We start from the raw sequence: 12,909 nt of genomic DNA on the forward strand, positions 1-12,909 counted from the left end.
CCCACCTCAGCTGTAGTTATCTGCAGTTCATCCAGAGTGATTATGGGCCTCTTGGCTGCATCTCTGATCAGTCTTCTCCTTGTTTGAGATGAAAGTTTGGAGGGACGGCCGGGTCTTGGTAGATTTGCAGTGGTCTGATACTCCTTCCATTTCAATATAATTGCTTGCACAGTGCTCCTTGAGATGTTTAAAGCTTGGGAAATCTTTTTGTATCCAAATCCGGCTTTAAACTTCTCCACAACAGTATCTCGGACCTGCCTGGTGTGTTCCTTTGTCTTCATGGTTCTCTCTGCGCTTTAAACAGAACCCTGAGACTATCAAAGAGCAGGTGCATTTATACGGAGACTTGATTACACACAGGTGCATTCTATTTATCATCATCAGTCATTTAGGACAACATTGGATCATTCAAAGATCCTCACTGAACTTCTGGAGTGAGTTTGCTGCACTAAAAGTAAAGGGGCCGAATAATATTGCACGCCCCACTTTTCAGTTTTTTATTTGTTAAAAAAGTTTAAATTATCCAATAAATTTCGTTCCACTTCACGATTGTGTCCCACTTGTTGTTGATTCTTGACAAAAAATTAAAATTTTATATCTTTATGTTTGAAGCCTGAAATGTGGCGAAATGTTGAAAGGTTCAAGGGGGCCGAATACTTTCGCAAGACACTGTATGTATGTATATATATATATATATATATATATACACACATATATATATCAGGGGTGTCAAACTCATTTTTTTCACGGGCCGCATTGTAGTCATAGCTTCTTTCCGAGGGCCATTATGACTGTCAACCCAAATAAATGTATGAGTACCTCATATTATATACAGTAAAAGCTACAAAACAAACTGACAAACAACTCGTTTTCAAATCAGAAGTGTAAAAACTGGTCAAATATTTAAAAAAAAAAGATTTTATTAAAAGTGAAGACAATTTGCAATTCTAGTAATGACACACGAATTTGATGCACAATTTGTCTTCGCGGGCCACATAAAATGATGTGGTGGGCCGTATCTGGCCTCCCGGGCCTTGAGTTTGACACATGTGATATATATAATATTATAACATTTACATAAATATTGTTCAAATATTTAAAGTGTATTTAAAGACCCTAAAAAACGAATGCCATAAAACCTCTCAGATTTCACTTATTGCAGGGATGGTCTGAAATGTGACCCCTGTGATGTTGGGGTTTTACTGTATTCTACTTTAACTGAATACTTATTTATCCACTTTCTGTAGAAATTATCATCATCGTCTACAAAACAATGGCACATTCACTTTGCAGTTCAGGTAATTACTCATATTTACCTGCTGGACATGTTCGAGAGCCAGAGGAGTTGCCTGGGTGAAGACCTCCAGTCGGATGTTATGACCAGGGTCCTCCAGGATCAAACAGCCTATGTCAAACCACCTGAATACATAAACATAATTTATGAGATTTGTATAAAACAAGACAAATTTTGGTATGAACCCAAAGTCTCTGCATTTAGCAGGGGGATAATCCGACTACTAAAATAAATGATCATAAATAAATAATTTTATTTCGAGCTCTTCTTTGAAAAACATACTGAAAATGCGCATTTTCCATTTTTCCAATGTAAGTGTAAAGGCTTAATGAGAATTTTAGGCCTTTTTTCAAATTTTTCGAACAGGTATTTTACTTACAATGTTCTTCTTTTCCCCTCAGGGTTCGCCACAGCGAACCATCTGTTTCCATCTCACCCTATCTTGTGAATCTTCTTCTCTCACCCCAACTAACTTCGTCCTCTTTCACTCCAGCCATAAATCTCCTCTTTGGTCTTCCTCTTGACCTCCAGCCTGGTGGTTCCATCCTTCTACCTATATATTCACTATCCCTCCTTTGTACATGTCTGAACCATCTCAGTCTGGCCTCTCTGGCTTTATCTCTGAAGCACCTAACATGCGCTGTCCCTCTGAATTTTACTTACAATGTTACTCATAAAAATATAAAATAATAAAGGGAAACGTCTACATATTCTATTATAAATACGCTAGACGTTCAGGTGTGGCCTTAATTATTTTGGCCTAGGTTTATGGTTTTAAAAGGCTACACTTCTCAAAAGTGGAGAGAATGTGTGAGTGGCTTTACAAAGTTTATCTTCAAGGAGTGTCTTACCTGTCTGGAAAGAGCTCAGCAATAAATTTTTCCATTGAGACCACTGGCTGCTTCTCGTGGATCACACCCAATCTTCTCAAACTATCAATGCGCTCCTGAGCCCCCTGCATCACTCAAGAAACAACGGCAGGTAAATTGTTAATTTATATGGTTCAGTTTGAAATAAAAAAATGAATAAACATTAACATTTCAATTACCGTAATTTTCTGACTATAAGTCACGGTTTTTTTCAGTTTGGGTGGGGGGGCGACTTATAATAAGGAGCGACTTATGTGTTTTTTTTCAAAAACTTTCAAAAAAAAAAAAAAAAAAAAGCGAAACCGCGATAGACGAACCGCAATGTAGCAAGGGATTACTGTAATTTGAATTTCAAGTGACGTCAGCAGCGCGACGCGGCGTGGCGGTTGTTTACATAAAGGACAAAGATTGACTCGACGGAGCTCTATTTCACTTCCGTGGATTGAAGTCGGGGGCCGGCGCTCGGCCGGGTGGCTGTCCAGGGACGGTGGATGGGGCTCGGACAATGCTTTTACGCACGCCCGGTCCTATTCTATGGAGCTCTCTTCCACTTCCGTGGCTGGAAGTCCACACCGCCACAAGCCTGGAAGTTTGTTTTGTTAAATAAAGAGCCGTTTACCAAACCCACGTTTTTCCTTTAACTTTGTTAACGCTACAATATAGTTATATAGTAGATCTGTGGAATAACGACGAGGCTGACGTCAGGGCGCACGCGCGGCGTTGTTGACAAAGGACGAGGAATTTGATCGATGGATTTAATGATTTAGAGTGCACAGATGGTTTGATAATACTATTGCTTATATAATAGTTATTTGATATCTAATTTATATATCTTTATATGGGCCTGTGGAATATTTTGAAGTGCAAGCGCCGTCAGCAGCGCGCACGCATTGTTGACAAAGGACGATTGATGGATTTAATGAATTGGAGTGACACAGATGGTTTTATTAACGTGTTATTTATGTAAGTTTTTTTAATAACTCTGAATTTTACGTCAGGGCCGTTCTCAGCTCTTAGTTTGTGTTTATGTCACGTTAGCATACCTATCGTTTAGCCTGTTGTTGCTCGTTCATGACTTTCTTGGTGTTGGATTTTGTCGAATAAATTGCCCCCCAAAATGCGATTTATACTCAGAGCGACTTATATATGTTTTTTTTCACTTTTTTGGGCATTTTATGGCTGATGCGACTTATACTCCGGAGCGACTTATAGTCCGAAAATTACGGTATTATTTCCAGGTATTTACATCCGATTGAGAGGACAACTTTTGTTCAACCCCTTCATATTTCATGTCAACAACAAGAAATGGAACACTGACAGGCAGGCAAGCCACAATGCTTGTTGAACATACTATTAACAAGTGTTTTGTGTCTTGTCGAACATACTATTGGTAAGTGTTTTGTGGCTTGTCGAACGTACTATTAACAAGTGTTTTGTGGCCCAGGAGCATCCAATTGATCGTGACGACACTGACCATTCAAAAAAAGGGCTTTGAATGTACTGCCAGTGATTTTCTTTAAAGACCTCACACTGCCAGGTTCGTCGCTTGCCGGGAACGACTTTTGTTGAATATACAAAATAGAAATTATTTTTTCATGCCGCGCGCGCAAAAAGGTATTTGGTCAGCCACCAATTGTGCAAGGCCTCCCACTTAAAAGATGAGAGATGCCTGTCATTTTCATCATAGGCACATTTCAACTATGAGAGGCAGAATGAAAAAAAACAAACAGAAAATCACAGTCTGATTTTTAAAGAATTTATTTGCAAATTATGCTGGAAAATAAGTATTTGGTCAATAACAAAAGTTAATATCAAGACTTTGTTATATACCCTTTGTTGGTCAAACGTTTTCTGTAAGTCTTCACAAGGTTTTAACACACTGTTGCTGGTAATTTGGCCCATTCCTCCATGCAAATCTCCTCTAGAGCAGTGATGTTTTGGGGCTGTCGCTGGGCAACATGGACTTTCAACTCCCTCCAAAGATTTTCTATGGGGTTGAGATCTGGAGACTGGCTAGGCCACTCCAAGACCTTGAAATGCTTCTTACGAAGCCTCTCCTTTGTTGCCCGGGCGATGTGGTTGGGATCATTGTTATGCTGAATGACCAAGCCATGTTTAAATTTCAATGCCCTTGCTGATGGGAGGTTTCCACTCAAAATCTCACAATACATGTGATCATTTTGACCCTACGGGGTGAGATCTTGCGTGGAGCCCCAGATTGAGGGAGATTATCAGCAGTCTTGTATGTCTTCCATTTTCTAACAATTGCTCTCACAGTTGATTTCTTCACACCAAGCTGCTTACCTATTGCAGATTCAGTCTTCTCAGCCTGGTGCAGGTCAACAATTTTGTTTCTGGTGTCCTTTGACAGCTCTTTGGTCTTGGCCATTGTGGAGTTTGTTGTGACTGTTTGAGGTTGTGGACAGGTGTATTTTATACTGATAATGAGTTCAAACAGGTGCCACTAATACAGGTAAGGAGTGGAGGACAGAGGACTCTATAAAACAGGAGTGTCAAACTCCAGTCCTCGGGAGCCGAGTCACACATGTTTTCCAAGTTTCCCTTGTTAAACACATCTGATTCAAATGATCAGTTCATCCTCACGTTCTGCAGGAGCCTGATTAATTGAATCAGGTGTGTTTAACGAGGAAAACTTGGAAAACATGTAGTAATGCGGCCCCCGTGGCCTGGAGTTTGATACCTGTGCAGATGTTACAGGTCTGTGAGCACCAAAAATCTTGCTTGTTTGTAGGTGACCAAATACTTATTTTACTGAAGAATTCACCAATTAATTCATTAAAAATACAATGTGATTTCCTGGATTCTTTCCCCCCATTCTGTCTCTCATAGCTGAAGTGTACCTATGATGAAAATTACAGTCATCGCTCATCTTGTAAGTGAGAAAACTTGCAAAATTGGTGGCTGACTAAATACTTTTTTCGCCCCAATATATAGATACGTGTGGACACGCACGCACGCACATTCACAAAATAAATTGTTTTTTCATGCTTTATATGTTGTATGATGTTCTATTACTTTACTCGTGACCAAACTAGATTGCATTTCAATTTTTCTCAATTTACTTCACTTCTTTAAGGGTGTATTCAGACCAGAAAAGTCGTCTAGTCCGCTTGTTTGATCCGGACCAAAACCGAACTTTTTTTTTTTTGTTTGATGCGGTTCCTATTCAGACTGCACATTTTGCAAGTGAAGTATATTTTGTAAACACACCCATGCTTGTGAAGATCTATGTTCCCATTGAACAGCAGTTGACCAGGGCGGCACACAGAGCACAGAACCGGAAATGGAGGAAAACGTTCGAGTCCTACGCGCTGCATTCCTGTTCTGCATATTTGTGCTGTTGGTTCGGATCTACACTGTTTGTATTCACACCTGAAGCGAACCGCACCAGAGTTTGTTTGGAAGCAAACCGAAAGTAAAGCAAAGCAAAGTGGTTCTTTAATCCGCACCAGGATTCATCTGTGTATTCACACCTGCACAAAAGGTCCGGACCAGCGTTACAATTGAACCCTGGTCCGTTTAAATTGGACCAAACACACGGGTCTGAATACACCATGTAATTTTTTTTTTCTACCTTAATAAAAGAATCATTCTCTATAAACGGTATTTTGCATTTTACAATGGTTGTCTTTGTGAGATATTAAAATTGGCATGATGATCAGAAGCAGTTAAGTACAATGAACATTGAAAAAGAATGACAGAGGGAGAAAATACCTAAATAAATACCACGCGTCTAAGTATACACAAATTTTACATCCATACACGCATAAAAATACGGATGTTTTTCAAAACGGACCTTGAGCCCCGCTGCATAACCCACAGGCTGAGGGGCAATGTTGGAAGAACCAATTTCTCCAGTCACCATGGCCATTCCAAACACCTCTTGAAAAGCATCTCGGACTGAATCAACATTTATCTCTTTAGTTGATGTCACAACAATGTCAATGTCCCCTCCGGACTCTATAAAGGAAAAAAACACATCGTTTCACATTCGTTCATTTTCTTCATCATCAAAAGATCTAAATATGGTTTTATTTCCAAGTTGACAAGATTTCTGTGCCATTCCATCCTCCTTTATTGATGAAAGAAGATGTGTTATTTTACACCACTGTCATCATTTGCCTATATGGCTTGAGTGATAAGAGATGCTTACTGATGTATGGAGCCATGCCAGGATCTAGAGTGGTAATCATAGACTCTACAGAATGTTTAGTCTTATCCAGGACTGTTTTAACAACAGGGTTGCCAGCGACTCCCTAAAGCGAAAACAAAGAGCATAATATCATCATCATCATCCTTTACCTGGCAAAGAATGGGCAGCATTCAATATCATTTAAGATGCAGTGACATTTCTAAATTCAGTATTCTGTGATAACTATAACTTCAGGAGAAACCTCAGAATTTGCACAGAAACAGATGAACCACTCTGAAACTTGACGTGAACTGACCCCGGTTGGGCCTGTGAAACACTTTTCCTTTTCCAGACTAGGTATAAGCCGCTACTTTTTGCACAAGCTTTGAACCCTGCGGCTTGTCGTCCGGTGCGGCGTATCTATGGATTTTTCATGATTTTTGTGATGACTAATATTTATACACTCGTAAAAAGGCTGTGGACCGACCGCTGTTGGCCGGCACCGCTTTGCTGGACGGAGGGATATGAGACCACACACGGTCACTGGGGAGAAGAGTGGTGTGTTGATCGCATGTCCGTCCGCCAGGCAAATAGTGCTGTATAATTGACACAAAGAAGAGACAGAACGAGATCAAGACGGACATTACTGAAGAAAGGAAGCTTTTATACACAAACCCTCATTATGGGGGACAAACGAAATGCATATGATGCCGCTTTTAACTTAAAGGCAGTCGATTTGGCTCCTAACGAAGGAACTGCTCATGCACTGTAGAGGTTTCCTCCGGTCACTAGAGGGTACTGGGCTATTGTTGATGACATCTTGTTGCGTCACTCTTTTCTTTATTTATTTGCCGGTCACATCTACTCTGGATATAGCTATACGTGTCGCTCGTATCACATTGCCAACTTTACCCCTGAAAGTGGTCCCATTTTATTTATTATTAGTTTTGTGTTGCTAGTGTTTCCTGCACATTAAGTTTATTATGGTCGTCACTGAGATTTATACATGTTTGTATGTTTGCAGAGCTCCTTCATCTCTGTCAATAAGGGTTATGTTAATAAAAGGTATGCATCCCCGGAGAACCATCTCTTTCCTGTGTATATTCTCATACAAATTGTAATTAAACATTAAAAAACCTGCGTCTTCTGGTCCGGTGTGGCTTATATATGAACAAAACAAGATTTTCCCCTAAATTTAGCTGGTGCGGCCTAATCAGGTGCGGCTTATAGTCCGGAAATTACGGCACTATTGTATGTGCAAATCTGTAAAGTTGTTTTGTGTGGCTTCCGCCACAGAGACGTAATATACAGGCACCCGATGAACCAATCAAAGGACATTACGTTTTACGTAGATCGGGGCGGTAAACTAATCAGACGACTGGATGTAACACGTAGAGGAGTACATACCTCCGCCACCATTTGTAAATAAATACGATCGTTTGAGCAAAGTATGTACCACCAACGCCATTGATAAATAAATACTACCGTTTGTGCAAATCTGTAACGTTGTTTTGTGTGGCTTCCGCCACACAGAGATGTAATATACAGGCACCCAATGAACCAATCAGAGGACACTACGTTTTACGTAGTTCAGGGCGGTAGACCATCAGAGGACTAGACGTAACACGTACCGGAATACATACCTCCGCCGCCATTGGTAAATAATACTATCATTTGTGCTAAGTATGTACCTTTGCCGCCATTGATAAATAAATACTACCGTTTGTGCAAGCCACACAGAGACGTAATGAACAGGCGTAATATGCAGACCCGATGAACTAATCTGAGGACATTACGTTTTACATAGATCGGGGCAGTAAATTCGGAATCTACTGCATAACCTAAATGCATTTATTAGCTTCGAAATGTACTGAACTGAAAATACTGAGGAAAAACATGCAGTCCCCAAACCGCAGCTGTGAACTAGTCATCTAGAAAATTCAAATGAAATTTAAATTCATACGAGTACACACTATTAGAGAAACAAAACAAAATTCAAATGTAATCAATCATTGGACAATCTCTTGATGTTGGCTTTACAATCATTGAACATTTACCTTAAAAAAGCCCCATATTCCTCTACTGCCATTGTTGTCTATGGATACTCTGGGATCCTCTTGCTCCTCAGGGAATGTGATTGGGGATCTGGCATCTAAACCCACAGTCATGGCAGGTTGCTGAACCATAGGGTTAGACAGTACACCTGGAGATGAAAAGAAAGCCATGACACCATCCATGGTTGCAATAGAATTGAATCAAGTATGCTGTTGCACACATTATGTACCTGGAATAGAGGATGGGCTGAAAAAAGTTGGCATCAGCGGTGTCTGTGGTGTTCGACCAGCATGACCCCGTGTGATGTCATATCCTGCGCTCATGGAAGAATTGGAAATAGGCCCAACAGGGGGTGCACCAGAAGAAAAGGATGGTGGTCCTGTGGAAGAGGTCAGGGGAGGCACAGAGACCGAAGTATTGGTGCTGAAGGGGCTGCCAAGTGAAGATGGAGGAGGAAATATGGAAGGTGGAGTCACGGGGCTGCTAAAAGCAGGAAGGGAAGAAGCATTGATTGAGCTAGTTCCTGCAGCGATGAGATGACTTGATGGATCTGAAACACAAATATTAAACCTTGATGATACTGTTTGTCAAATGCTGGTCATCTTTTAGACATTACTTGTTAACACTTTTTGTATTTAACATAATTTCACATTTACGGGCCTTATTGCAAAGTAAGTACTCCCCAAAATGACAGCCCAGGCAGTCTTTACGAGAGTAAATGAGCCCATATAGCTATTTCCTAAAATTTGCAGTCTGTAAGGCCGTTCATTTAGTTGTATAATTTTGTAGAAAATAAGCAGATGACAGACACACAAATGGAAACTTTCTGCCTTAACGAAATACTAAAAGAAAAAGTTACTTGTTTACACAAAGCAGGAGAAAGAAAATACAGAACCACACAATTATGAGGAAAAAATATGGACCAATAAAAACAAGTGAACAACACACCACTGGTTATTTGTTGCAGCACATCTGGCTTTTATAACAGCCGGCAGTCTCAGAGGCATAGATTTAATGATTGATAATGATAAATGATAATGAATGAGTAATAAACAGTACAGAGATCCCTCGCCACTTTGCTCTTCACCTTATACAAATGCGCTACTCCACGGGTTTATAATTGACAGGAGAACGGTGTACAAATGAAGAAAATGATAGCGTGGGGTGTGCCTCTGAGCAATGCGAGCAATTTAAATGAAAAAATGATTGATTCCCTTTTGGTAAAAGACCTCTGGACTAGAATAAATACAAATGTCCTACCTATGCTCATTGGAGGAGCGCTGACTGAAGCAGCTGCACTTATTGGTGGTGTAGGGCTGGATGGAGGCGTAGTCTCAATCCCACTCTCTTCCATCATTTCCTTAACCTTAAGGGGAGCAGAATCTTTTGTGGAACAAAATATTTACAAATAGTACTCGTAAACAATAGTTTGACATTGAATTAACCTGTTGTTGTGATTGTTCTGTAGAAAAAACAATCAACTGTATCCAACGGAAAACAATTTTGCCAAAGGCTTACCTTTGCTTGTTTGTTTGTTTGTTTGTTTGTTTGTTTGAGCTTGTTTGTTTGTTTGAGCTTGCTCATTGTCACACTTCATCACAATTTCATTACATGCACTGCAAACACATGACTTGACCAATAGGGGTGAAGCAGGCCTGCTTATTCAATTAAAAATAAATCAGCTGGTTTACATCTCTGGTAGAAAAAAACTGTTGTGCCAAATTGTTAATTACCTCTGAAAGAAAAATTAATCCCCTTCCTTTTGATTTGATTATAGTGGGTCAAATTACCGTTATACAATTCACGTACTCGTCGTTGCAGTTTCAATGCACCCATTGAATGAATATTATTAGTATAATTTTGTTGGATATGAGAAGTCATATTGTGTGACTGGTCATTGAACGCACCTCGCGTAAACTGCCGAACGGGAGGGGGTGTACTGTGTACAGTTCTTTTGCTTTTCCACACAGCTAGCGTTGAATAGAAACACTATTTTTCAAAACCTTTTTAATAAAATTGAAAATCCGAAAACATAAATGTGAGTTATTCGTTTCTTAAAATGTCAACAGGCAAGTAATTTCGCACTGCTGTCACCCAATGCATAGGCGCTCCCGCATGGGAATTACAATGGCACAACTGCCGAGATGCGTCGAAAAATTGTCGCGTTCCGGTATATTTCACTGGGCATTTAGCGTTCTATGAGCAGGGTTCAATTAGCACCGCTCTTTATACTTTGAACAACACTTTGTTTTTATGAACACAATTTCATTAGCGAATGCAATCAAACCGCTCTGTGTGTGTGTGTGTGTGTGTGTGTGTGTGTGTGTGTGTGTGTGTGTGTGTGTGTGTGTGTGTGTGTGGCGAGCGCGAGCTATAACGTTACACGTGTACACTGCTGTTCATGACAAAGCAAAAGGAAAGTCCAGTACTGAAGATGTTCGTACGGTTTGTTTTTAGTTAAGCTTTAACTGCTAAGGGAAACACGTGTCGTTAGAGATAACGTGTATATAAATCCATATTGCAACATAAACAGCCTTTGTACTCACCTGCGAGCTGATCAGCTCGATTTCCCATGAACAACCACAGACTCACGTTGATGACGCCATGCTTTGCCACGTCTGCTCTAATGGTGAGTCCCTAGATTCGAGCTCCTCCCACTACAGGGAAATTGGACTCGCTCCTGACGGATCAGCTGCCACACCACAGCCCCCAGTTCAAAGGGATGTTGTCCACTTCACCGAGTTGGAAGTCGGATAAATTCTACTTCCGACCCTCGTCGATTGCAGCATAACAGCCATGAAAGGAATACACTCATGCCAGGCATCTTTCACGCGGTCAAGCCAGCCCCTCCTGAATTTCAAAGGTGCCCATATTTTACGCTTTGCGGTAAAAAAAAGAGCGAAGGGAAAGCAAAGCAGTGCGATACAATATAAACACGGCAAAAGAGAGCGAGGGAAAAGAAGTGCGTGCGATATCATGTAAACACATCCGGTTTTCAAAATAATAGACGACTAATTTCGAATATGCCTCATTATGTTGCATTATTATGTAATTTTTCAAAATTAAAAACATCTGCACATTTATAATAGCCTCAGCAGTGCATTTTAAAATAATTGGTTCACATGACCTGGAAGTTATTGAATTAAAACCCTAATATTTACAGAAACAAATTCACAACATATAAGAAGCATTGGAATGGAATTCTTCTTCTTATCGTGTCTACAAGGCAGTTAGTTACAAGGCTTGGCTAGATGTGGTTCAGCCACAGCTGAACACATTTCTGTCCCTTCTCATTAAACTCTGCTAAGTTCGACGCTGTGCAGGGATGTTCCAGCAGGGGGCATATGAGGAGGTGTTACATGGTCTGTGGTTCAGTGCCACAGTCACACTCAGCGTTCCGATCATTCAGATGTCCCCATTTGGCGAGAGTGACTTTTGCACGTCCAACACCAGATCTTAGTCTGTTTAGGCATTTCCACGTTGCATAGTTGGTGTCTGCTCCTGGGGGCAGTGCCTCGCTTGCCTTAAGCTCCATTGTAGTTTCTGGTGGAAGATTGTGGAAGTCTTTCTTCCCACCGAGTGACTCTTTCACTGCCTATGCTCGGTGTTCCGAGGGGTGGGACACTTTTCAGAAACCTTTTCCTGGACTTAAGGCGGCTTTTTGGACTTACATGGGGTGGGGGGGTGCACATCAGTGAGGATCTCTCCTGGTCCACCAACACCGCATCACTGGCGAAGAGGGCTCAGCGCCGCCTGTACTTCCTGCGGAAACTCAGGCGAGCAAGTGCTCCTCCGGCCGTCATGACTATATTCTACCGTGGTGCCATTGAGAGCGTCCTCTCCAGTTGTATCGCTGTTTGGGGTGGTAGCTGCACTGAATACAACATGAAGGCCCTGCAGCGCATAGTGAACACGGCTGGTAAGATTATTGGTGCTTCACTCCCCTCCCTGAAGGACATTTACACCTCCCATCTCACCCACAAGGCGACCACGATTGTGAGTGATGTGAGTCACCCCGCTCACTCTTTGTTTGATCTTCTGCCCTCTGGGAAGAGGTACAGGAGCCTGCGCTCCCGCACCACCAGACTCACCAACAGCTTCATACTCCAGGCTGTTAGGATCCTGAACTCTCTCCCCCCTTCTGCGTAGCGTCCTGTACTTTTGCGCTATATTCTGACTGTCTGCTGTAAGCACACTTGCTCCAGGATCCTGAACTCTCTCCCCCCTTCTGCGTAGCGTCCTGTACTTTTGCGCTATATTCTGACTGTCTGCTGTATGGACACTTGCTCCATTTTTGCCCCTCTTATGTTATTTGTTTATTTATTATTTATTCATCACTCTTATTTATTCATTGTTTGTGCCTTCTTGTTTTTATGTTTTGTGTTGTTTACTTGTATGTATATTGTGTACTATGTCTTGTCACCGTGGGATAGTGGGAACGTAATTTTGATTTCTTTGTGTCTTGGCATGTGAAGAAATTGACAATAAAGCTGACTTTGACTTTGAAGAGAGGATGTCTTTGGTCAGTTACAAGAGGA

General features: G+C 41.2%; 1 protein-coding gene across 2 annotated transcripts in view; it reads right to left on the reverse strand.

Moving 5' to 3' along the window:
- Positions 1-11,350, reverse strand: part of prrc1 (proline-rich coiled-coil 1) — a 24,793-nt gene extending 13,443 nt beyond the window's left edge. Inside the window, exons 1-8 of one of the 2 annotated variants that reach the window (XM_037265854.1) lie at positions 10,918-11,350; positions 9,632-9,754; positions 8,601-8,921; positions 8,374-8,519; positions 6,338-6,440; positions 5,981-6,144; positions 2,146-2,249; positions 1,317-1,419 (exon numbers count right to left, since the gene is read on the reverse strand). In XM_037265854.1, the coding sequence (XP_037121749.1) occupies positions 1,317-1,419; positions 2,146-2,249; positions 5,981-6,144; positions 6,338-6,440; positions 8,374-8,519; positions 8,601-8,921; positions 9,632-9,754; positions 10,918-10,945 (1,092 nt within the window). In that variant the 5' untranslated portion in view covers positions 10,946-11,350. The remainder of the gene's footprint in view (positions 1-1,316; positions 1,420-2,145; positions 2,250-5,980; positions 6,145-6,337; positions 6,441-8,373; positions 8,520-8,600; positions 8,922-9,631; positions 9,755-10,917) is intronic. The other variant, XM_037265855.1, reaches the window with a different exon arrangement.
- Between the last annotated feature and the right edge of the window lie 1,559 nt (positions 11,351-12,909).

The sequence above is a fragment of the Syngnathus acus genome, chromosome 12, assembly GCF_901709675.1.
Source record: "Syngnathus acus chromosome 12, fSynAcu1.2, whole genome shotgun sequence".
Taxonomy (NCBI): domain Eukaryota; kingdom Metazoa; phylum Chordata; class Actinopteri; order Syngnathiformes; family Syngnathidae; genus Syngnathus; species Syngnathus acus.